Source organism: Passer montanus, unplaced genomic scaffold, assembly GCF_014805655.1.
Source record: "Passer montanus isolate IOZ18808 unplaced genomic scaffold, ASM1480565v1 scaffold16, whole genome shotgun sequence".
NCBI lineage: Eukaryota > Metazoa > Chordata > Aves > Passeriformes > Passeridae > Passer > Passer montanus.
This window is the reverse complement of record NW_024363160.1, coordinates 5,743,828-5,770,610: the sequence shown is the minus strand read 5'-3', so window position 1 is coordinate 5,770,610 and position 26,783 is coordinate 5,743,828. Positions and strand designations below refer to the sequence as shown.

General features: G+C 36.1%; 1 protein-coding gene across 1 annotated transcript in view; it reads left to right on the top strand.

The window, feature by feature from the left end:
- CUNH8orf34 (chromosome unknown C8orf34 homolog) overlaps positions 1 to 26,783 on the top strand; it is a 149,362-nt gene that overhangs the window by 19,030 nt on the left and 103,549 nt on the right. Inside the window, exons 2-4 of the mRNA XM_039702828.1 lie at positions 3,448 to 3,595; positions 4,528 to 4,659; positions 13,193 to 13,321. Of these exons, the coding sequence (XP_039558762.1) occupies positions 3,448 to 3,595; positions 4,528 to 4,659; positions 13,193 to 13,321 (409 nt within the window). The remainder of the gene's footprint in view (positions 1 to 3,447; positions 3,596 to 4,527; positions 4,660 to 13,192; positions 13,322 to 26,783) is intronic.

Here is a 26,783-nt window from a genome sequence, read left to right as displayed (position 1 = left end):
CAATGATCTTGTGCCATTTTTGTTCTGCTTTTAATGCAGAGGCGTCTTCAGTGAGACTAGTTGGTCTTTTCCCTTTTCTTTTTCTTGTGAAACCTTGCATACTTAGCACATTGTGAGTCAGATCAGGCTGTTGCTAACCAAAAAGGAATATTATTTTTGTACCTCGTATGCTTTAGTTTTTCTTATTTAATACATTCACTTTTGTAATCTTTTTTAAGAGACATTTCAAACATGTGAAAGTATATTTACAGTACCATGTAGTGTGTTATTCCTGTTGTCTATTAAGATGTCACCTGATCAACAGATGAGGTCATTAAATAAGCTTTTGATAATTTAATTGGAAGTTTAAGTTGGTTTGGCTAGAGAATGGTGGTAGAATGAGAATACCCTTTAGTTGACATTCCTAATCTGTAATTTTTTCACCTCCACAGAAGTGTGTGTTTTTACTTAAAAAATTAGGTGAGCACTCACTATGTACAGTTAATGTTGGTGAAGCTTTGTGCTTGTTTCTTGTTGGGTAGCTTGGGTTTGGCTTTATTTTTATTTTTCTTGCCCCTCCAACCCTCCCACCTGATGGCATAGCCAAGCAACTGAATGCAGGCAGCTAGCATATTTCCACGTAATAATTGCCAGTTTTCTGGAGATGAAAAAAGTCTCAAAGGGAACATGAGCTTGAAGAGGACAGGTGGAGAGCTGAGCAGATGGAGTTTCATCCCTTGATGAAACTGGTAGAAACTGGATGAAACTGGTAGTTATGTCCCTTGGCAGAAACTGATAGAAGGACAAAGACAGTGAGGGTCATGGAGCTGTGATCCTGTTTCTGGGATGTCTGACAGTGTGTGAGGCAGAAGGATATGGAAGAGAGATAACACCTTCAGCATGTGAATGTGAATTTACACAGAGGATATGTCTGAAGCTATTATTCTTGAAATGGAGGTGTTCTTTGCACCTTGTCCAGAGTTCAGGAACTCCATGGAAAGTGGTAAATTGGAGATCACTTCCAAACCTTGCTTGAAGCAGCTTGAGAAGTAGTTTCCTAAGTGTTTCTTTTCTCCCCTTTTGCAGTGGAATACTTGTAGTAAAGAGTTTTTCTTCTTTAAATGGCAGATTTTATAACCTGAGTTGCCTTTGTACTAATTTTAAGTTGCATTTACTTTTAATGATATTTCTGAGAGTGCTTGAGGCAAATCAGTTTGAGGCTTGTTACACAAATAAGTAGTTTTTTTCCCTGAACTTCACACTCTTCAGTTCCTGAAGATTTCAGCAATGTTATATATTTTTTTCCACTTTAGGTGTACTGGATTGGTGCAACACATTTGTTATTCCAAATAAAAGTAGTGCCTTACAGTTCTTTAAAATTTTCTAACTGCTGTCTCAGAGTAGGACTGATTATTCTTTTGGAGAGCACAGATCTCTGTCACTCAGGTCTTACTATCAATATAACAGTAGGTACAAAAAGTGGTCCTTTTTAATAGAATCTAGTTTCACATCACCTTGGTCTTTAGGTTTTTTGCTACATCTCAGAAGAAGTAAGGAATCTTGTAATTTGTTTTATTTTATTAGATGCATTTCTGTTACTTAAAGACCATTTCTTCCTTCTACAAGCAAATCAGTTATGGCAACAATCAAGTCGCATTTGTCTTACACTGATATGTAGGCATTCTAAAATTTCTCATATTTCTATATTAACTTTTTCAATACTATGTTACTATTACAGTGCATTACTAATCTAAGACAAAAATAATTTTCAAACCATGATTCTGAGAAATTATTTAAATTACGAGTCGGCTGTAACAGATTGCCACTCTTCCTTTGGTAAGAGAATCCTCTGCAGTGGAATTACTACAGCTATTGTGGTCGGTTACAAGCACTAGATTACATCTTCCCATTGTTGCTAATTCTGCATTTTGGCAGGGAAAAGAATAAAGGTTTGCTGTTAGTGTTGCCAAGCAACTAAAATATGAATTACTGCAATTTCTGATTTTTTTCTTGTCTGATGTATATTGGAGGGTTTCTCCTGCCTTGGTAAGACACAGGCCAGATGAAGTTACACTCCATAGCTCCAACAATTCTAAGATTAGTAAGTAGCTTAATTTCTCCCTGTGGAGTTGCAGTTCAAAACCAGAGACAGCCAGGGTTTTTCATTTCGCTGTGGATAAGTATCAAAAATGACATCACAGATGATAGTGTCTTAACAAGACATGGGCATATTGGGCATATTTTCTCCTTTTTGATGACAAAGAGAACTTTCTGTGCCTTAGTAATCCTGTGTGCAGTTTGCTGCTATTTGGTATACTTTCTCTGAAGTATCTTTTCCCAACACACTTAATTGATAGTAAAGCTAAGTAACTACTGACATTTGAAAAAAAAATTATTACATTAAAGTGTGTGGAAAAGATGAAGTGGGGATAGAATTAAGTGCATGTAAGTTATGTTTAGGTATACTTGGGAATAGGTATACTTGGGAATAGGTGAAGAGAGAATATATGCTCTGAGTAACTTAGTTGTTTTGGGGGTTTTTGCCTTTTTTGTTAGTTTATTTTTATTTTGTTCTCATTTTGTTGTACATTCCTGTAATTTTTACTTCTGTGGAGCTTTTTCATTTTGCAGCAGCGGCCACAGATCTCCTGTAGAACTAAATGGGTTTCAGGGTCACCTCACCTGCCCTGAGTCATTCATTTCTTCTCAGAGCACATGTGCAGAGCAGAGTCACAGCTTCTTTCTGGATTCCTAATGTGTTTTGTGCCTAGGAAGCCAGAAGGAACCCCTGCAGCGATAATGAAGAGTGTTTCTTTTTCTGCAGCCCTGCACAGCCAAGGTGCAGAACAGCACTTGGATAGCACCAATGCAAGGCATAGAAGATGCTTTCCTGTTGACATTGGCTTTATATACATGTCTGCAACAGTGTAATAAAATATTTCTTTATTTCTATACTTCAGTATTTTTGAGGACTTGCTTTAAAAACTGTCTACCTCTTTGATCAGACATTGAAGTTCCCAGATATGAATGCATATTTGAACCAGACAATTGTTCTGTCTGTCAATGAGATGAAAATTCACAAACTTTCCTGACACTCCAGTTTCCAATGAGAAGAAACTTGGATGTATTGGTCAGAGAAGAGCTACTTGCAGCTCTGAAGAGGTGGTGGTTCTGAGTAATTAAATGAACAGCATTACTGTTTGGAATGAATTTGAACAGGTAGCAGGGATTGGCTTTTTTAACCTATGTTCCAGTGGATAAAAGACTGTATAGACTGAGAACACTTCAGATATGATGACTTCATAGGACCAAGCTAGCAATAGTTTGAGGAGATGGATGTTCCAGCTGTTTTCTTCAAATTTGAAAACAAATCTTTCTTTTGTAAATGCTCATTTTCTTTTGGTGAATACAAGATTAATTTAGGTGCAATATCTCACTAATTTTTTGTTTTGGCTTAATTTTCTAAAGGAGTTGATGACCAAGCTGATAACGGAGACACCTGACCAGCCAATCCCATTTCTAATTGATCATCTTCAGTCCAAGCAGGGAAACCGTGGTCAGCTTCAGAGAACATTGTCTGGCTCTGCTGCCCTCTGGGCAGAGAGTGAAACACCAGGTATGTTCTGTGCTGGAAAGGACTGGTCTCCAGTGTAATCTTCCCACACTTTTGTCCATGGTTTTCTGGATGCACATGTACCTACTGAACAGGTACTGCTTTATGGTTTTGAGCATGCAGAATAAATTCTGTTTATCCAGCAGATACTGAATTTAATATACATTGCTGTCTGTCAGCTCTGCCTAGGTATATATGATGTGAGTATGCATCAGGGTTACAGAATGGAAACAGTCCCAGGGTCAGTGAGAGAGGTTCCCTTGCTGTCCTCTTTCTTTGTTTTCCTTTTCCCTCCTATGGTGTATTTGTGCCTGAGATTAAACTCTATTGAGATATTTTCTTTAATAATACATGTTTTTATTTACCTATCATCCCAATAATAAGGAGCCGCTATGCTACTTTATAAACTCCAATGTGAATAATTTATGATTGTAAATCTTCAAAAGCATTAAAATAATATTCTGAAGTATTATCTGCTCTGATTGTAAAGTAGAAGACTTGGTTTTCATATTCTGGTACAAGCTATTATTACAATATTAGTTTTGTGTTTAAAAATTGGATGATGATCTGTTTCAGACTATAGAGTTTAAATAGTTGCTGGTAGCCAAAATATTAATTTACTGACAAATCAACCATTTATATCAAATACACAGTTTTAACGTAGGCAGTAAAACATGTACATAACATGGACATTAAGTATTTTTCATAACAAAAAATAGACCTTTTAAATGAAAAACATATTAATTTCTAAGTTTTGATATTTAAAAAGTGGAATAAATATAATAAATATAAAAGCTATCAGAAATAGGAGGAAAAAACAGCTGTCTTTAATTTGGATTGATATACCTTGGGGCTTTTTTGGTTAATTATTTGTTAAGTCTTTGAAAAATTACCCTGCAAATGTTATGATTATCTAATTTGATTTTTTTTAACAGAAAATAAAGGAACAAGAAGAGATTTTAGAAATTATGATAAGCCTTGGCAGGTAAATGCAAAAAAGCCTAAAAAGTCAAAGAGTGACCTTGCTGTGTCCAACATTTCTCCACCATCACCGGAGTCCAAGTCATGTAAGAAAGCTTCACTACATTAATAATTTGTGCATACTTTCCAACCTGTAGTATGTTTTTCATTTGAATAATATTTAAAATAAGGAAAGCAAACTGTGAACAGAGGAAATGCCTATATATATATATATGTTAGAAGAGTTTAATTCTTCCCTTAATCTCACTTGAATTATAAATATTTTATAATGCCCTATGTTTTCATCTGTAGATTTAAAAGAATTCTGGAGAGATTGATTAAAAACCAGACTGATATCTGGGTGCCATCCACTGTTTTATGTTCCGATAATGATTATGGTTTGATATTTTAGTTTACGTTGCCATTTTGCATGTGTGAAATCTGTTCTGTTGGTATTGGTCCTAATAGATTTTTTTTCTGTGTGTCAAGCAATTCAAAACTATGACATATGAACAGATACTGTTCAAGATATGGGAGTAGTGTCAGCAGAACAGGTGTACTGTTCTGAGTTGCTGAAGGAATCTAAATGTACACTGAAAGTAAAGGCAGAGTAGAAATAGAGCAGCTGCAGAGAATATTGTCAACTACCTGTAAAGAATTAGTGCAAATGAAGACAACAGGCCATAATGAAATATACTTCCTGTGTACTGGCTATTGAAGAAATCTAATTTTTAAGCTTGATTATTAATGTTGGGGTTTTTTAACAAATAAGTGTATTTAAAATATGCGTGCATATATAAATATAGTTGCACACCCAGGGAATTGTTTATACAAGATTTTTCTCCAAAATAAATTGGAAAATTAGATTTTCTTCTGTTGACTCTTGTAGTTTTTTGTTATTTTTATAATAGCCAAATCTTTATAATGCTGAGTGTGACGAGGTATACCAGATGAGAGCAGAGATATAATATGGTGCAATAGAAAATTTGTTGTCTTTCCTCTAAAAGCAATATGGGAAAGTCTAGACTTAGGAGTCAAGGAAAATTGCCCAGTGACCTCACTAAGTCAAAACACTACACAGCAATGGGTAAAGTAAATCATGATAAATTTATGCAATAGAAATACTGTTCTTTTGAGTGATTAATAGTCTTGTATGATTATGAAACATTTTTTACTGAGAATAAATAACTGCACCAAGTAAAAATAGCTGTTACAGATAGCTGTGTCCCATTGTACAGGATTTTCTCAGGATTAATTTTTTTCTAGAAATGGAGCATTTGTCTCTTCTTCTTCATGAAGCACATTGCCTGCTTCAAAAACACTCAAATTTGATCATCAATTCCATTATGCCTCTCAATGGGCACATGAATTTTTAAGTCTGTTCAAAAGAAGCATGTGTATTTTAATTTATTTTCAAGAATAAATAGAGGCATTCCAATAAATGCTTATAGTCACTCAGTCTGTGTCTTATCTAACAGATTTGCTAGATAACAGCAAATTATGGCGATCCACTGTTATCCAGTGGCCAAAAGGTATTGTAAGCTGTTCCTGCCATCATACAGTGTTCCTTCCTTCTGCCCTGTGCTTGCTTTTCAGACTCTGTGGTATGCACCAAGTAACTTTCATGCCACCTCCTAAAGATCTCGAGTTCTCTGCCTTTATCCCAGATAGCGGGGGTGACATCAGGTCACTCCCCTCCAGTATGTGCCTACTCCAAATTTTGTGCTTGTTAGCCCTTAGGTTGCCCCATTAGAGGGACAAAGAGGAGGCTGGGCATTCTAAACTACCAGGTCTCATGTCAAGAAAAGAAATATTTTATACATCCCTAAAACAACTGGGGTCAAGGATCTGTCCTTGTGGACTGAAGGAAACTTATTAATACTCTTCGCTTGGTAAGACTTACTCTCAAGCTACCCAAGTCTAGAAACAGTATGTGGGAGTGCAGCTTTGCCTGCAAAGGAGAATTAGGGTGTCCTTAGTGCAACTGACATTCATAAATACATGGCACTACATGGGATTGATTCTAAGCATACTGAAAGAGAAGACTAATATAATTCCAAGGCCATTCTGTCATCTTTGAAAGGTCATAGTTATTGTGGATGTTGCTGATGATTAGAAAAATGCAAATATCTCATTGATTTTGAGGAAGGGCAAACCTCACCCTCTGCAAGGATTATTGAGCAAACTTTCCTGAAAGGTGTTCCTAGTCACAAGGAAGAAAATGTGATTTGAAACATCAAGCATGAATTTATGAGACCATATATGTCTGATCAGATCAATACAGTTGCTGTCTTTGGTGAAATAACTGGCTCTGTAACCAAAGAAACAGTGATGGATCTTTCATACCATGACTTTAGCAAAACCTTTTTCAGCTTCCATTTATCCTTATAACTCTGTTGATAAGATATGGACTCAATAAGTGGACAAGATGATGCATGGAAAGTTGACTCAACTGGTGGATTCAAGGGATTGTGACTAGCCAAAAGGTATTGTGAGCTGTTGCTGTCATCATACTGAGTTCCTTCCTTCCTCCAAAGTTCAATTGGAAAGTCTATCTTTAATGGTATGCTCAAGGGACTGGTACTGAGATTGATGCCATTTAAAAGAATTTCCTGATGCCTTGGATGATGGGTAGAATTTCTCTTAGGTTTGTGGTTAGACCAAGCTGTGGAATGTGATTGGTATTCTGGGTAGTAGGAGTGCTCTTCAGAGGGATAGGACCAAGAAATGGGCTGAGAGGAAACCTCTTGAAGTTCAACACAGGCAAATTCAAAGTCCTACTTCTTCGATGGAATAAGCCTGAGCCATAGTGTAAGGTGGGATATGTGTGTCTAGAAAGTAGCTTTGCAGAAAAAGATGTGTGATGCTGATGGACAAGGACTTGGAATACAAACCAGCTGTTGCTGTGTGCTCATGCAGTGCTGAAGGTGACCTGCATACCAGGCTGCAGTAGCAAAAGTAGAGCCAGCAGTGTTTGCTTTTGAGATGGCATCTGGAATCCATTGTGAGAAATGGTGATGTACTGGAGCAAGTCCTCTGGAGGCTCACCAAGATGATGACAGTGTTGGAGCATGTGATGGACAAAAAAAAAGCTGAAAGAAATTGGTTTGGTCATACTGAAGAAATGAAAGCTCAGGAGAGATTTCATTGTTACCATCAACTAATATGCTGGAGGATGGATGAGAAGGCATAGTCAGATTTGTCTTCTCAAGAGTATTTAGTGAAAGGACAAGAGGAAACAAAATTTATACTGCAAGGGTAGTCAAACATAGGAACACAGTCGAACACAGGTTGTGCAGAGAGGCTTTGTAATCGCCATCATGGAGTATATTTAAAACTGAACTGACTATTCTGAGCAACCTGCCCTCAATGGACCAGTCTAGGGCCCCAGGTTGGGCTAGAAGACTTCCAGAGGTCCTTTCCAGCCTAATTATCTTCTGTTTCCATGCTTTGCTGTTTTACACATTTCAGTTTTTTTCTGTAACACTGATTTATTTAAACCTTAATTAATCCTATTGTTTTTGTTACTTACACCTGCAATTAGTTGTGTCTGAAACTTTTGGAAAATAGTTTGTATATTTTAACTGCATTTTCTTTTCATTGCTATTGCAGAGGTTGGTTTCAGACATGTGCCTTTTTTGCCATATCTTGCATCTCTTATTTTCTGCAGAATGGATTAATATTGTTATATTAATCTATAGATATAGATATAATCTGTATGTATAGATTAATATTCTAAATGTGCTTTTGACCTTTCTTTCTGGTTTATGCCCAAATCAGCGGGTACCTTGTACCCCTTCAACTACACAGATCAGCAAGCAAATGTATTTAGAAGGAATTCTTTCCTAATGTGCATACCATATTACATTTGTTTTGTGTCTTCAGCTTCTACCTCTTGTACTTATTTTCCCAAAGCTTCTCCAAAGAGGTAGTAAGGACTCATCTGAGAAACACAAAGTTTTGGACCTGCGGAGACGTAAAGATTTACTCTCAGATTTGTGTTTAAAAGAAAATAACAAATCCCCACACCCAAGAATCTAAAAAGCACACCCCCAAACTGCCAAAAAAACCCCACAAAATTTAAGGGAGTCCATCAACTGTATTATGTTCTGTTTCAGAGTTTTTGTCTTGTGACTTTCTGGTTCAAATGATCACAAACTTGTACATTTATTCAGAACTGTCATTTCAAAGGAATATTTGGAAACATGAGTATATTTGATTTATCTAATTAGGAAATTTTTTTTTTCCTTCAGCCTTTTTTCCTTTTTTTTCCTTGACTGCAGTGTGCATGTGATTGCTGCACAAATGTCTCTTCCTTATGCTTTCAACTTTTTTACTAGAAAGATACCTCCACTCCCTCCAGCCTGTTATGATCTCAGGTGCACCTGAAACACACAAACCATCATTAATATCCAAGCTGTCTGACCAATTGTTTGGTGTGTGCTAAACCAGAGTTAACCAGAAGCTGCTGCTGTTGTTTGGCAAGGAAGAAGCTTGGAGCTAGGGGTGTTTGTGTGTATATAAATGAAATGTTGAAATGATCATGTCATTATCTGAAGAAAAACAAATTTGGAAGTTTCAAACTAGTTTGTAAAACAGACTTTTATTTCCCAGCAAGCTACTTCTGGCCGAGTAGGTTGATCTCTTCACCACCTCCATATTAAATCAGATCAGAGATCATCCTTTCATGCTGCTTTAGTTCAGCACTCTCACCACATCCACTATGCAAGTACAGTGTTGCGTGCTTCTAGATGCTCTCAGTCAGTCCAGGACTGTAGGCCATCATTCTTTTAGCCTTTTAATATCCAGATACTATGTAAACCAGTTTGGATTTATTATCAAAGAACTCCAACCTGAATGCTATTACAAGATTTAAATACATGAGTAATTTTACGCTAAATTATATTAAACATGTTTTTGTTCTTTGAGATGTAAGATGGCCATAGAATGCATTAATGAAATGTTGGATTTTAATAAGCAATTGGTCTGATTCTGTCTGCAGATCATGCATTGAAAAGACTAGTATGGGTAGATAAAACCAGTACTGATCTTGCACCATCATCCAGCAGAAAACAAAGGTGTGCTGATTAGTGGCAGAATTCATAACAAGTGTGAATTAATCTAATTTATGGTCAGCGCACACCACCAGAAAATCAGAATTATTGGCAAGTGTGTCTGTCCAGTCTCCTAAGATGAGATGGTGAAATCTCAGCTCCCTAAAGGGAAACTCTACATCTTTCAATACAAATGCTACCATGTGGATGTAGTAAATCTTCTGAATTGTAGGCAAATAATTTCAAGAGGAAGTGTTATATAACATATAAATCTCTCAAATAACAAAGATGAGGTTGAGGTGGGTAATGTGATAAGAGATTTGAAATTCCTGATATGATTTTGTAGAATGAGTGTAATGAAGAAAGATGAAGGTCAGTGGATAATGAAAGGATTTTGCTAAGTGTGTAGTGACACATGCACGTAAACGATTAATGATGGATTTTGTGCATACAGAGGAGGATCATGTATTTGAGCAGATTCCCAAGAAGGGTCATATGGTGTTTGTACAGTTCTGAATGCTTCCAACAAAGACATTAATTTTAAAATTACCAGTGCTTGTTGATCCTACAGCTGAGAAGTTAAGGGTGTATATTTTGAAAAATCTGTAAGCAAGAAGGAAATGAACTTGAAAGAACAAACACGTGCCACATGATTCTCCTAAATAGATGTTGTTTTAATATCTGTTCATTATTTGAGAGACTAGGTAAGTAGGAAGTACTATGTCTTCTCTGGAAGTAATGACAATTTCAGTCAGTTCTGATTCTGTTTAACTTCCCCCTCTGTTTTGATTCCTCAGAATGAGCCAAATCATTGTTGAAACAAATTATATTGAAACATAGAAATAATTCATGACAGCATATGTATTTTGGTACCTTTTCAATGAAGTACAAAATGGCTCAGTAAAACACAGCTGATTGTCCACCAGCATGCAAAGCAAATTTCCACCATGGTTTTGACTGATTTCTCACTATCCATCTAGTGAGCTGCAGTCCAAGCTTCCTGTGTTTGTGAGACATTTCTCTGAAATTAGGAACCAGGTCACTGTCTTGAGCAAGTGTCCCTACTTGTCAAGAACCAGAGTCTTGACTTTCTTTTTCCTCATGTCAGTTGGTTTGTATATTTGGCAGTTGCTGATCCTGGAAACTCCACAGCTGTCAAGTAGAACTTACATTTGTTTCATCCAGCTTCTGTCCCATGACAAATTTTGCTTAAAAGGGTTTCTCAAAAACCCTTTTTTATTTTGAAAAATGTGTTTTGTTTCAAACTGCCATGGTATAAAATTATAGCTTATGTAAACTTTCTGCAACCTGGAAGTTCCAAGGTTTGGTCATTTTGTTTTACGGTTTTACTATATGAAATTGTTGTCTGTTTGTATTCTGGTGGTACTGTGAGATTTTTTTGGTGTGGCAAGTTCAGCATAAACATAGTAAACATAGTAAGATGATGGTAAAATGGCTGCAAAAGGACTCAGAAAGAGAGAGAACTCTTTATAGAACTTCTTTTCTAGTTTATTAAAAATTTATATTTACAGTTAGTAATAATTTTGAAAAAATACTAGGTGGAACATTTTGTTTTCTGTAAATAAGCAAAAAAAAAGGATGAGAAATACTGAAGTTTTGCTGTTTAATTCGTGTATGCTGCAGTCTGACTGGAGTCAACTTTTGTTACACAAGAATTCATGTAACTTTTAATTGACCTAGCAGTTCTTAAACCAGGGACTTATAAAATAGTGCTTGAAATTTATAAGTATCAACAAAATATTACAAGCTGCTCATCTGAGTAGAGACTATTCATACTCTAATACCTTAAAACCTATATGTATTTACTGGGAACCACGATAGCTCATTATTTCCATTGTCCTGAGAAGGAAATACATTGCTTGCCTTTTTTGAACACAGAGCAGAACAAGACTGTGACACTTCAACTTGTTCCTCTTTTCCCTTCTCCTTATTGAGGATTCTTGTGTCCCTTTCCTTCTATTCTTATCACTGTAGGTCTTTTTAAATGTCTCTTTTGTCTTCTATCTTTGTGAATGTCTGTAATTACAGTCTAATAAATTAACTTCCCTAATAGCCAGGTTCCTGAGTGGGTATTACAGATCAGGATACACTCTGGGTTGTCAGACTCTTCATAGATGTCTGTTTTGGTTTATGTCTACAGGAGGTAGAATCATGTTATTTGTGAAAGAAGGACTTCAACATAACTTTGTCCCATTTCTTTACCTGGAAAAGGTGACTATTGACTTCACTCCGCAAGGGAAAGTTGATCCAAAGTGGAGCAGATTATATATTCACACAGAGAGAAGTCAGCATTAAGGCAAATTTCAGTACCAAGTAATTTAACACATTTTGTAATAGCTACCAGACTTGATGTCTGAACATGATTTCCCCATACCATCATAAAACCAGTCTGAAGTTCCAAATTATCATGAAACTGCCTTTTTAGCACAATCTCTAAGAGTCTGTAAGTTGCCTTCTTAGCATGTAGTGAAAATGATGTTAAGAAGCATAGATTAGTTGACAGCTGTCAAATTAATAAACAAATATTTTGAAGCTGGCCAGGATATACTGGATATTTTAGGCTTTTCTTAGAAGTTATTTTTAAGTCAGCAGCTGGTAAATGATGGTTGTTAAAAATGCAACTGATTCTTTCTGGTGGAAAGGTGACTAGACATCATCATCTTCATATGAGCATAGTAATGCTGTGTTTGGAGACAACCCAACTGTTGCATTTCTTGGCAAAAGCAGCAGCTCACTTAATTCTGAGCACTGGCAAAAAGAACATGTTAAACTGCAGTTCCAGAAACAGCATTGTTTTTGTTTTCATTTCTACAAATTGTTCAAAATGTTCACATTGTTCAAACAAGCTCTGTTCATTGTGCGTCTTACATATCTCAGACACTCCTTTGTTTTAGGTAAACTTAACTCAGCAGTTGAGATGCTGTTATTTTAAAATTTAAGACTTTGGTAACAGATAATGGGCAGCAGATTGTAAGCTCAGGTCTGTGTTTCCCAAAGGCTGAGTTTCTTTAAGTAGTGCAATGAAGATTAAAGGCTGTACAACATGAATGATAAGGCCTTACTTTGTTTCAGTGTTTTTTATGAACAGTGTTATCTACACAATATTATTTTTGAAAAAGAAAAAAATAGTTTCAAAAGCTGTGTCTAAATTATTTTTTTCTTGATAAAAAACTAGCAAAGCTAAAAGTTACTAATTTTTCTTTCGACATTTTTTCTTATTGATTCCTAGGCCACACAATTCTGTTTTGTTGTAAATTAGATACCATCATGTGCAATAGTTTAAATACATTTTTTATGTGTTAGTTTTATTATTTTCAATTACTAATGTTAATTATCCAGTTTACCAGTTAATTTGTTGCAAGAATAATTCAGTATGCATTTGTTCACAGATGTTTTTCCTTCATATTGACGGAAGAAAATATTTCCAGCAGTTAAAATAAAAGGATAGTTAAGTAATTTCCACCCAAGATACTTGGGCTTGTAAACTCACTGTGCAGATTTTTTCCTACTGTAGGAGTCTGAACTACCAAATCTAAACTTCATCTATATATCTGTGTATATTTAGTGCCAAGGTCAATAGAGCATCCTAAATGGGATTGGAAGACAAAACCGGAGAACCATGATTTTGATGAACTAAATCATATTCTTCAAGAGAGCAAAAAGCTTGGAAAAGCCCTTGAGAATCTGTGTCGCAGTAAGTTGATTGATTTTAGTTTTTTAATGTAACCATGCAGCCTGAATTGTAATTTGGAGGTATGTATCAGGAAGGTGGTCTTCTATTCAGTGAAGACCAAGGTCATTGACATCAGCACTTACATTCCTGTTAAAGTTTACAGATTGCCTGAGATAATTCAGGAGCTCTCCTGAAACTACTATCCCTGCACCACCTTTTTTTTTTTTTTTTTTTTTTGCTTTAGTTTTCTACCAGTTTAGTGAATTAGCTGAATTAGCTCATAAGGAAATCAACACAAGAGTTTGGTTTGATGAAAATGGTGGGAACATGCAGCAGGGAGATTGCTCCTTTGTGTGGTAGTTAAATGGATTAACCTTTGCAAAACCTCAACCTCATTGATGGAGTTCAGACCTGTTATTGAAAAATATTAGCTGTTTTGTGGCCTTGATTTCATTGACCTTCTAGTTTTCAAAAGAAATTAAAATATTTTGAAGCATCTCAAATAAATACTCAGAAACATGAAATACAGTTATTTCATAATAAACCCCCATGTATTCTCCCTTAAACACCTGTGTAATGAACACCTCTGAGGCTTACTGGATATGATCAGGAATAGCTGCTCTTTTTTTTTTTTCCCTTTTGCTTTCTTTCCTGTAGAAGAGAATTCTGAAATACATTTGTGGGAGCAAATACTGCTAACAATTTTTAAAGTATGAAATGATGACAAGTACTCTTCACCTTGCTACATGAAAACTAGGTGTGACATGATCTGGCAGATATTTGTGTGAGAAATGTTTATTTCTTCTCTCATTAAATTTTATCCCTGGAAGTTCTTGATTTGCTGGAGAATTTACAGATAGTGAGGTCAGAGAGAGCTAGATGAGGAAGAGAAGATCTGTTTTGCACTTAATTTTGAGATCCAGCATTTTTTCAAATTGTGCCAAATACCCTAGACTAGTTTTCCCAAATTGCAGTCTCCCAAATGTTTTAGGTTGATTATTCTAAGCAATTTTCAAACTTGTATAATAGTTACATAGCTTTATTGAAATACTTTTCTAGTAAATTGGTCTATCTGCCTGTAAGGAGCTAAACCAACTGTGGTCAGCATCTCTGATTTGCTGCCTCACTGTTGCCTGTCTCTGATGGATGTGAGTGTAATTTTCAAGCTTTTCTCCTCCAAGCTATGCACAGATACAGAAACAACATTTTGTATTTCAGAAAGTCTTATTTATTCACTCTTTGGAGATACAAACTAATCAGATATGAGAGTTCAATAATTAATGTCTAAATCCACTCTTCAATCCTACATCTTTGTCTTTCATTCAGAATATTGTGAAGTTTCCACTTTTACCTAGAACTATACCTATACTTTCTTGTACCTAAATTAGATTTTGCAGCATTCTGTACCGCTCCTTGCCCCACAGTTTTCTAACTGGAGTGTAAAACTCTGCAGCGCTACTGGGTCCTACACTTGGACTGGGTGAATGTACCTGGCCACCATTGTTGGAGTCTGTTTTTCATAGTTATTTCAGAAATGAAACATTCTTCACTGTTCCTTACTAGTATTTGATGCTTTCTGGTGGTTTGTCAAGATAATATAGGAATTGAATCCCATCCCCCAGAGTGCTTTAAATCACTCTCAGCCTGATAATAAGTTCACTTTCATGAATGTGCTCTCTATTTCTTCATCCAGATCATTAATGGAAATATTGTCAGACCTCTTCATGATCCCATTTCAGATCTGAAAACCAGCCCTTGAAAGCTACTCAGTAAGTGTGGTTTTTCCCACCAGATGTTTTTCTACCTTGCAGTGTTTTCACATAGATTGTAATTCTCTAGCTTTTTTTCTTTTAGTGAAGTATCATCTAGGATAGTAAACAGAGTCTTACAGCTGGAGCATTTTGCATCTGCTTCTTTCTCTTATCCACTGGGCAAGTTTCCCAATTGAAAATGCAATTAGACTAATTTAATGTGATTCATTCTTGATAAATTCATGTCAGCTCGTTCTTATCGCCTTCCTATTCCATTAGATGTTGATACATTATTTATTTAACAGCTATGATTCTTGCTGTTGTCTGATTTAGGCTTGGTAGTTAGTACTTGCCCACATCTTCCCTTTTTCTTTTTCAAAAACGTGTGTTTGCTCTTCTCTGGACTCTCTGTTCCTGAAAGACAGTTGCTAATGGATTAGGTGTTTGTTCAGTTAGTTAGTTAAATGCTCTAGAGTGAATTTCACAAGAGTCTGCTAATTTGAATGTATCTAAATCACCAGCATATTTTTCAGCTTCCCTTGTCTGGCTTGCAGTTTTTCCTCTTAAAATCACTCCTGTTAAGCATCTGGCTGCAACTGATTTTTTTTTTTTTTTCTGGTAAAGACTGAAGCAGTGAAAATACCGAACACTTGGAATTCTTTGTATCATCTCTTATTTGCTAAGATGTAATAGTTCTGTATTTTCATTTGTTCTCCTTTTCCAGTGTATTTATAGTATCTTTTTTAATGGTTTTTTATGTTCTTTTATAATTGTTAGTTACTCTGCACTTTAGCGTTTTTTTCTTGTTGCTATCATTTGAACACTTGCATCAGATTAATTCTAAGCTGTTTCCAGATTCTGCTTGTTTCTAGATTTTGTTCTTTTGATTTTCACTTAATTTCAAGAAATAAAGAAATCTTTCCTATTATTTCTTACATGTCAGCATGATATTGAGAAATCAAAATGAAAAAGGTGAAAATTTTGTAAATAGAGACAAGGTAGAATTTTGAAAATAAATTAATTTTAGTTCTCACAGAGATAGAATGTTGATTGCACACAGGATATATCTTAGGGTGCTTCAGTTAATAGAAGGTCTAGGACTTTAAGGTGCATGAAACTCACTCTGTGCTGTACCCAAACAAGCATCCATGTTGTGAATATTAAAAAAAGCCACACAAGATTCCACATCTACCTCTCCTGAAGCTTGTTTTGGGCAGGCTAGTTAGTGCTTTTGCTTCTACAAGCATGCCATGAGCTTAGTGCTGCATTTGGTACTTATCTTATTTTGAAGTGGTGTGGGACAGACACTGGGCTCAACAGCTGAATACACAAATGATCAAAATGTACTATTAATTGCTTTTTACAGCACCCTCTCTTTCTTCCTTCAGTATTTCTACAGTGAAGAGTGACACATGAAATGAAATGTTTGAAGTTAAATTAATTTTCCGTCAAGTCCTGGAATTTATTTACATTTTAAAGACAAGCTTTAGATCTTTTAGTAAATTTCCATGACTTTGTAGCCTGTTAGACAGCTGACATAGCCTGTGAATTAAATTCTAGTTTCTATTGCTTCATTTACTATGCAGTCTAGATACCTGTTTTGAGACAAACTTGTGCACTTCATGCAAAATTAGAACTGCCTGTAAGATTTGGAGGGTGAATCTTGGGCACATAGATGTCTGGTCTCTTCTATATTCAGTCCTAGTGGTTAAAACTGAACTTGCTTTTATTTGGACCCTTTCTCCCAATCCCTGTCAAGAGTGAGTAATTCTGTTCTTTAGTAGGTCTGAGAAACCAACAAGTGACTTCACACTCAGAGTTAAAAGTATTTGAGGAGTTTTGAGAGACTGGAGATTATTTTTATAATTATGGTCCAAGTGTGGTGGAGATTGCTGATTTAAGTGTACCATGTTTCAGAAGCTTATCCACATGGGAAAGCTGGATTTTGTTTGCTTCTTCAATCAGCTGTATGTCATTGAACTGGATTTGGAACTATCAAGTCATCTATTTAGGGAAGATTTTGGTTTATAAAGCTGCTTACAGGAATATACTGTATATCCTTTGTGCATGGTTAATTTTCTTTTATTGCAAGGTCTCCTACCTTTCTTGTTGTCATTCTTCTTCCTGTGCTGATCAAAAGGGAGAAGAGTTCCATCCCGTTTCAAATATATGCTCTCGTATTTCACCTTCTGGTTTGTTTGCCTTTAAACAGAATAAAAATGTGTAAAGCTAAGGATCTTGCTAATGAATGCCTTTGATCTTGCCTTTGTCATTCCCCTATTTTCTGAGGATGGAAAAATAGATAACAAGATATGGAAACCAGTGAATTATGAGAGTTTTGAGTAGGGGAAAATTGAGGACTAAATCAGTGAGATCATGCTGCAGTTAGGTGTGAAGTCTGCATACTTGATGAACAACTTTGCATCTTTTATACAAACAGTTAAGGATTAGGGTGCATATTGAAAATGTGTGCATATTGAAGGTGCTGGTAACTGCATTTGATGAAAAAATATCTTCTGCTGTGAGATAGGTACTCTTTCATAATCACAAATAGCCTTTTAAAGAAGATAACTGATATTTTGTTGGTAGTGTTTGAATGCTTGTTCAGGGCAGGTGTACACTTCAGATCAGAGGGGAAGAAACAAATTTATCATGCTTTGCATTCAGTTGACATTCTAAAGTAAAAAAATGGTAGTAAGTTAACATTAACAAAAACTATGAATCCAAGTCAGTTTCAGGGAATCCCAGAAACAATGGTATCTACGTATAACTAACAGGAGAAAAGTCCTCTTTTGTTTCTTAATTTTGAAGGGGAGTAATCAGTAAACAATCAGTAAACGGGAAAACCATGGTTTTCCATCTAGTAGGAGATATTGCTGGAAATCATAAGGAATTATAGAATCACAGACTAGTTGAGGTTGGAAGGGACCTCGTAAAGGCATCTGGTCCATCATTACTGCTCAGGCAGGCTCACGTAGAGCCAGGTGTCAAGGCTCTTCAATACCTTCAAGAGTGAAAGATCTCAAAGTCTTACCAGAGGATCTCAAACAGTTATTTATCATAATATTAGAATCAGTTGATGTTGTTTATAATTTTGTTAAGAAAGGTAAGCATGATCTTACCTCTTTAAGAAAAATATAAAATAGTAAAACATAAAATCGTATGTTCTGTTTATATTTTACAGGGAAGAAGATAAGCAACAAGAGTAAAAAATCTCATAACTAGAAGGGTAGAACAAGTTCTAAACAAAATCACAATATGTTAACAAACTGCTAAAATCATGTCCTCAGTTTTGTGGATGAACCTTCGAGTATGTGGGATGTGAGAAGCTTTATATATACATCATGAACTACTTGAATGCATTTAGTAGTCTCTGACAAACACATTAGAATGGGGTTTCATTTAGAATCTTCCACACTGTGGAAACTATTAATGATTTACATTCCAGTTATGGAAAATGAACTTTATTTGAATGACACTAACATTTATTGAAGGCAGCCATTTCTGATGGTGGTGATCATGATTATATAACTGTAAATGCACATCTTCAGGATACATAACTAGATTTTTCTCATTGCCTTATGGGGGGCATTTTTTCAGGACATAACATGTTAGTATTTTTTTCAATTGTATATAGTTGATGATCTGAAATTGATGTCGAGTTTGTAAAGATGACTTCCCTGATATCAGTTGATCATCTAGCCCTAAATACGTTCTGCTAACTGAACCACAAGACTAGTCATCGTGTAGAGAATTTTTTCCTTCTTCTCTTCAGCCTGAACTTTAAAATCATGATATTCTTGCATGAGATCAATGCTTGTGATTTATTTTGAGATCAACATTTTTAGATAAGCTCAATCAAACCTTTAAGCAAGATAATTTTATCTCAGTACTACAGCTGTTATCTGATACTGCCTTTGCTCTTAAAATCCAATTGCTTTTAGTGTGATGTATGAGTAATAATACAAAATCATATTTTCTGAGATTGAAAGAGGAACAGTATGAGCATAAATATTACTCTTCAATTATAAACTGGGGCTTGTATGGCCAGGAGGTCCCTGCTACTTATAAGTATCTTTTTCCTGCAGATGTTTTCATCACCTTTGTGAAGGTATTTGCCATTCTGATCCAACCTCCCCTATGTTTCAGGACTAGAGTCTCTTTTTGAGTTTTAGTATTTGCCTTGCTTGAAGTTTCTCTAATATTATTGCAGAACTGGGATTTGTGTGACTGTCATCTCAGCTATGGAACTTTCTAGTTCTTGGTGTAACGGGGTTGGCGTTTGTGGGACAGCAGAACATGAACTATGACTCTGTCCTTGGCTACTGAGTGCTGTGGACTACGTGTCTTAACCCACCTATTGCCGTGTACACCTTCCTCTAAAGAGTTCTGCAGTTTTGGTTATTCTCTTCTGAGATGACCCTGGCCTAGGAGAGTTTCTGGAACATAATACTGGTTGGGTACTTTGCATTTTATTTCTTTGTGTTTGCATAATTCATTAGTCACTAAACCTAATCCTGAAATCTGTATTCTCTGGAATAGAATACAGGCAGTTGGAATAGAACAGTTAGAGCTGCTCAGAAATTTGGATAGAGATATTCTGCAAGTCTAAAGCAAAGATTATTTTGCTAGGGATTGATTATTTTTATCTTTTTATAAAGCTACTATGAGGAGGAGGGATTAAATCCATGTTTTCTAGATATTAACCATAAGATGTGTATTGTGCTCCTATGTCAATGTGTGGTGCCTTGAAGATGACAGTTTCTCTTGGTTTAACATGGCCAAGTGTTGGGAGGAGTATTATCCTTGTTCAAGATGGATATCACTACAGAAAGTTTAAAGTTGCTTAATAATATGAGGACATACGCCCCTCATTGATAAAAACTCTGAGGTTTAATTTCAACATGCCTTCACAGAAAATCTCTGAGTTACTACCGGAGGAAAGTGGTAAAATTACTCTGTGTAGGTAAAGGAATATTATAAGAATGTCTATTATGACACTCAATGAAAAACATATTTTAAAGTTCTTACACAGAAATGAGTGATATTTTTAGGTTTTTGTGTGCTTTTTCTGGGGGAGGAGTGCTTTGCTTGGTGCAACCAGAGCAAGCATTTTATGTCCTTTATAATCCAAGAATGGTGTGAAAGAGTTTCAGTCTTCCTTGTTTTCAATGCATGGTTCATAGAGGTACAGGGACTAGAACATAGAGTGCTTCCTGCTGCAGAATGGCTCAAGGTTTTGCCATGGAAAATGCAAGTACATCTAAGATGGTCTGTCTCACCAGTAAGAAGAATATAAGCTTCCCCATAGAATTTGGAGTTGGACAATGCATGGGGCAGTGAACTGCTGGACAGTTGATACATCTTACAGTATTTCTGTGTTTATGCTCAAAACTGCAAGATTAATAATGGTAGAATAAGAATGCTGTTTCTGTCTTGGAGTTTGTTACAGAACCTGTGATATGCACTATGAGGTTGACAGTCCAGTCATCCAGAAGTTCCCTAGCCTAGACTGATCCTGAGAATGAATTTTGTCAAGTTAGTCAGAGTGGCATTGAAGTTGTCTTAGTATGTCTAAATTTTGAATGTCAAAAGCCATGTGTCAAATCCAGAAAGCTTTGTTTGGCAGGTAGGAAAACTGTCTATTGGGAGCTCTGTGGCCATCTTCTGGATGTTTAGGAAAATGCATAAACAGCTCCTGGAATATTGAATTAAATAATGGTATTCTGGCATACATTAAAGTAGTAGCATTTTATTTTCTCATGATTGGATACACATAAGTCTTCTCAGGTGTACATGTTGTGTTTAGAAAAATGCAAGTCTCAAAAAAGCCCCTCAACAAATTTTTATTATGTGTTATTTCTTCCTGTAATTATTTAAGGACCACAAATAAAAGCAAAAACGGTAGATATCTTTTAAGTTCCAAAACTTTCATTCTAACCAGAACTCCGGATCTGTAATTTCAGGTGTGTATAGCATATGAAAATATTGCCAGATTTTAAGCTACTGTGAAGCTGATCAGGGATAATGCAGCAGTAAGGCATTTTATACCTTGTCATTTCATAGAATCATAGAGTGGTTTGAGTTGGAAGGGACCTTAAAGTTCATTTAGTTCCACCCCTTTCTGTGAGCTGGGACACCTTTCACTAGATCAAGTTTCTCCCGGCCCTGCATAACCTGGGAAGACTTCCAGGGATGGGATATCCACAACTTCTCTGGGCAACCTGTTCCAGTGTTTCCCACCCTCACAGTAAAGAATTTCTTCCTAATATCTAATCTAAACACAGCCTCTTTAAGTTTGAAGCTGTTCTATCTCTACATGCCCTTGTAGAAAGTCGCTCTATAGCTTTTTGTAGCCCTTTTTTAGGTACTGGAAGGTGCTATAAGGTCTCCCCAGAGCCTTCTCTTCTCCAGGCTGAACAACCCCAACTCTCTCAGGCTGTCTTCACAGGGGAGGTGCTCCAGCCCTCTGAGCACTTTCATGACCCTCCTCTGGATTTGCTCCAGCAGGTCCATGTCCTTCTGTTTTTGGGGGGCTCCAGAGCTGGACACTCTCCTGGTGGGGTCTCACAAGAGTGGAGTAGAGGCAGAGAATACCTCCCTTGACCTGCTGGTCACACTGCTTTCGATGCAGCCCAGGGTGTGGTTGGCTTTCTGGGTGCACTGTTCAGGTGCACATTGCAGAGTAAAGTCAAGCTTCTTGTTTACTGACACTCAGCAGTCCTTCTACCCAGGGCTGCTCTCAGTCCATTCTGTGCCCAGCCTGTACTTGTGCTCTGACCTAGGTGTAGGACCTTGCATTTGGCCTTGTTGAACTTCCATGAGGCTGGCACAGCTGCCCCACCTCTCAGGCCTGCCAAGATCCCACTGGATGGCATCCCTTCCCTCCAGCCTGTCAGCTGCACCACACAGCTTGATGTCAGCAAACATGCTGAGGGTGCACCTGACCTCACTGTCCGTGTTACTAAAATACACAGCATCCATTCCAGTACATCCCCTGAGGAATGCCACTCACCACTGGTTTCCACTTTGACACTGAGCTATTCACCACAGTTCTTTGGAGTGTGGCCATCCAGCAGTAACCCTCTGACAGATCCACCCATTATAAAGACATAAAGCCATGTCTCTCCAGAGTAGAGACAAGGATGTTGTATGGGACAGTGTCAAATGCCCTGCACAAGTCTGTGTAGATGAGTCAGCAACTTATCAGTTGCTCTTTTTCAAAAATATCTGAAAATTGTGTGGTGCCTTTTGTTTTGAAAATTGATTTTATGCTGTTGAATTGAGAACATCAAAGTCTAAAATCCACTTTTCAAAGAGAAATAATGTCACTGAGTGGAAGCTTTATTTAGATATTGGATAAAGAAAGCTCTTCTACTAAGAAGCATATGCATATGCAAAAGCTAGGCATTTTAAGGACTCATGGAATTGTTGTTAACAATGTTCAGTTTTCTTTGAAAAGAAAGTTGATTTCTTGGTAAGCTAGAAATGAAGCAGAATGTCCTAAGCAGAAAACCTGTACTGTGGAAGATACTAATTCTAGACTTGGAAGGATTTTATTTTATTAAAATATAATACAAAGGTTTTGAGAGGCAGCTTTTACATCAGAGAAGATGCTAATGCTATATTGATCTACATCTTTATTTCTCCATACTTACCATTGTGCTTCTGCAGGTTGTCATAGATTTCTGTTCCCAGTCTTCTATCCCTAAGATAGCCATGTAAAGAATGGTTTTAATAATCCATGGTAATTTTAAGAGACAGGACAAACAACTGATCTAGTATTTTAAATATAAAAAATCTGTAAGGTAAATGGCTAATGCAGCATGAGATACACTTTTTATGCAGTCTGCTTAAAGTAGACATGATAATAGTAATTAAAATATAATAAGTTGCAGGTTGTAAGTTATACATTAATAAATATGTTACAAATTATAAGTTAATAAATTACATTGTTAGTTAGATATATTTCATTTAATCATAGCATGCCAGACCTTTCTTGCAATCAGACAGTACACTGTTTTTCCACTCCCCTTCAAAAACCAAGCTAATGACAGAACAAGTGTTCCAGCTGAGAGGGGCTGTGCTAGCATTAACAGCACCTCTCCAGATTTGTTGCTGATCAGAGATGGCAGCAGTTGTGGCTGTGGAGCATTTCTAAAGGACTGTGGAAGCATGTTCATACAAATTACTTCATTGTTCAGCACCCTTACAGCACAGAGGGTTGTTACATCCTAAAGTAGAAACAAGTGCCCTGAATTTGTCTTTGTAATTCACCAGACAACTGAGCTTGCTGGATACTTGTGGTGCCTGATCAAATTTCAGCACCAGTAATTACTTGTAAAAGGGAGGATTTTTTTTAAGACACGAAATTGGCAGCTAGCTACCTAAATAATTACCGCATTAAACCTTGCCCATGAGCTTTAGTTGATGGTGGGAAGCAAACGTCTCACTGCTTTGCAATGGTTAGTAAGAGTAAGTGGTTGGTCTATTGTATAGTTGTCAGTCACATTATGATATAAAACCATAGCAAATATTGTCTGTGAGAAACAGCTGCTATAAGAGTAAAGGTAAAGCATGCTCCTTTATTTCTGGAGGATTTGCTTTTGACATCAGAAGACCTCTCCCAGCAAAGGCAGGAGAGCAGTTTTTATCACTCCACTTTGTATCGGCTGCCTTGTGTCTTGCAGCAGGGCAATGATGATGCAGCTTTAAACTTCCATTCTCTACATCCATCATCATGCAGAGTCAGGCTTTAAATGCTCTAAGCTGGGGCAAGTCAGAAATTGTTGTTCCTAGTAACTTTTATTCTAACAAAGCCATAGGATTTAAGGTTGAATAAACTAGATGTGTCAGGTTTTCTGGTGTTGAGTTTTTTTGTGATTAGGATTAAGTTTGGATGGAAAAGATTAGTCTCAAGAAGTGACTAAATTGTCAGATTGAAAGTTTTTAGTGTATGGACATTTTTGCTATACCTATGAATGTTTTGCTTAAAACTGCAATGTTGTTTCTGTTTAGTAGTTTTGTGGAATGGGCTTTCCCTTTGCCTCTAGTGTTCTGTGATTTTATAATGCTGGTTTCCTATTTAGAATATGTAAAAGGTAAATGAAAACAAATATAGAAAGTGCAGAGAGCATAGTCAATGACACTTTGTCACTTATACAAAGAAGTGACAAAGAGTTTTCTTTTTGAAAAATGCTGATGTCTGGATACTAGCAATTACATGAACCAGAGATAGCAACCATTGTTAACATTTCTCTATAGAAATTCAACTATTTTAAATTGTTAGAGTATTATTTGAAAATAAGGTAACTGACAGGAACCTATCTGACTGCTGAAAAGTCATGAGTCTGCTAAGGGTTAAGAAATTAACTGGAATCCTAAATACTCCTGTACAATAATGGTGACTATCTCTAGTTTTGTTCTCAGGATTAAGATTTCTTCGGTCAGGTTTGAATTTTCTTTTGGTTTTTTGTTTGGTTGTTTTTGTTTTGTTTTGGTTTTTTTTTTTGTTTTGTTTGTTTGTTTTAATCTTATGGTAAATATGCAAGAGTTCCAATTTTTTGGGGAGTTATTTTGTGAAAACCTGGGTACATATTATTCCACTTGAAATCTGCGCCCAAAAAATGATGTCACTGTTGGATTTTCTGTCTACTGTCCATAGGATGCAAATCCCCCTCCTCTCAGACAGCAAAGACATTCTGTGAGTTTGGCAGTTAGAAAGAAAATTGAGAGTTGGGCACACACTAACTGTGGTGCAGTAGTGTCTTGGAACAAAATAAGTGTATATCCAAGGTTATTTGTGGTTATTTATCCTAGTCTCTGCTAATGGAGTTATTGGTGACTGAAAGAGTACTGTTAATATTAATGAGGCTCAAGACAACAGAAAGGTCTCTGTGACTGACATGGCAAATGCCACCTCCAGAAGAATCACCGTGCTGAGATTGCTGCAACAAGCTGCTTTAAAAATTTCTTCACCAGAATCCTTTGTCTTTTCTCTTGATGCCACCTTAAAGAGAGAGTGAGCTAAAAAGAGTTTGCAGGTTTAATTCTGTGATTGCAAAGATCAAAGATTTCTAAGTTTGTAAAATTTTATTTTGGCAACGTGTCCTCAGAAGCTGCTAATTCTCTATATGCTTGTCTAAAAGATACAGTTTATTTTAGTGTCTTTCTACTATTTCCAATTTAGTAATGAGGAAATTTGAGGCATTCTGGTCAATTAAATTACTCAGTTCAGTGTCTTCTCTAAATTCAGAGTAAGTTCTAGGGAGCAATAGGACTTACACAAAGCATTTTACTAAAAGCACACTCATTTAGATTATGGATGTTTTAAAATTTCATGTCTTATATGTAATATAATCAGAGAAGTTAGTAGAGCTTTTTGAGTGAGACATATAGTAGTGCATATTGTTGTTCCATACTGCTTTTGCTACTTTGTTCTTTTAGTACTGATCTTTGATAGGCAACACAGGCAATTGGGTAGTAAAAAACAGTTGGCTTTTTTTGGAGCAGATTTTTGGAAATAACAGGATTAGCTTTTTAATTTTCTTTTACCATAGTTGAAAATATATATTTTTAAGGGGTGAGTCAACACAAGATAAAATTGCCCTTCTGTCCACTCCCAAGTTACAAACACCCATTCACAGGGATATGTGAAAGCAGAAGAAAAGGGTACTAATCTTCAATATGAGGAAATAAGCCTGTATCAAAACCAAATTAACTATATTAACGTTATGGGAAACTGCTAAGAAAAAATAGGTTGCCTGTTTAGAGAGTGTATGTGGTTGTAGAGTGGATTTACCTTGGTTATGCAAAAATGCATCCATGTGATGGAGAGCTGATGATAGTAGCCAGGTTTTCAAAGATGAGATGAAAAGAAGCTTGATTTGGGTTTTTATTGCCTTCAAGAGTGAAATTATTTTCTCTCTAGAAGATGTCCATTTGGGATTGAAGAAATTCATAACACCTTAAAGTCTGGTTGATGCAACCTGGTTATTATACTCTATGGGCATTAGTATTGTGTCTGGGCTAAATAATAGTTTGAAGTTATTAAAAACTGGCTAATTATAGTGAGGGATAGAAGAATTAGTCAAAACAGATCCTTTTCAATTTAATCCACTTTAGTACTATTGAATTGCTGTAAATATTTATTTAACTCTTGTCATAGTTCTTATGTGTTGATGAGGTCTTTAAAATATAATTGCAATTCTCGCAGCACTTTGTTCCTTTAAAAACAGAAATTGCTGTAAGGAATTCATCTAAACTGAGAATTAGCCAAATAGAGTTAATGATGAAAAACACAGTAAAAACCCCAAAGAATTCATGTAGTTATGGTATATGAAATAGTATAGAGCTATACATGTATAAGCTTATATATTAGGTTGTACTCCTGCACTCTTAAGTGTGATTTTAGAAAGAGTAAAATCAGCTCTCTACTCAGCTTCTAATACATATTTTGCAATATAACCTCTTCATTTCGTCAAAGAAGATGTCTTGATAACATGATATGGTTTAGAAAACAGTTTTCAAGAGTGTGTTGTTCTTATGTATTTCATTTATTATTTAATTTATTAATAATAAATTAAACAATATTTATTTTATCTTATTATTTAATTTATTTTCACCACCAGGACAAACTTTTCTTTTTTTGAAGTTCTAATCTTGAAATGTTTTTTATCAAATCTCCTAAGAATCTAAGAGATGCTTGCTTCCAATCTATCAGAATTTTCAGC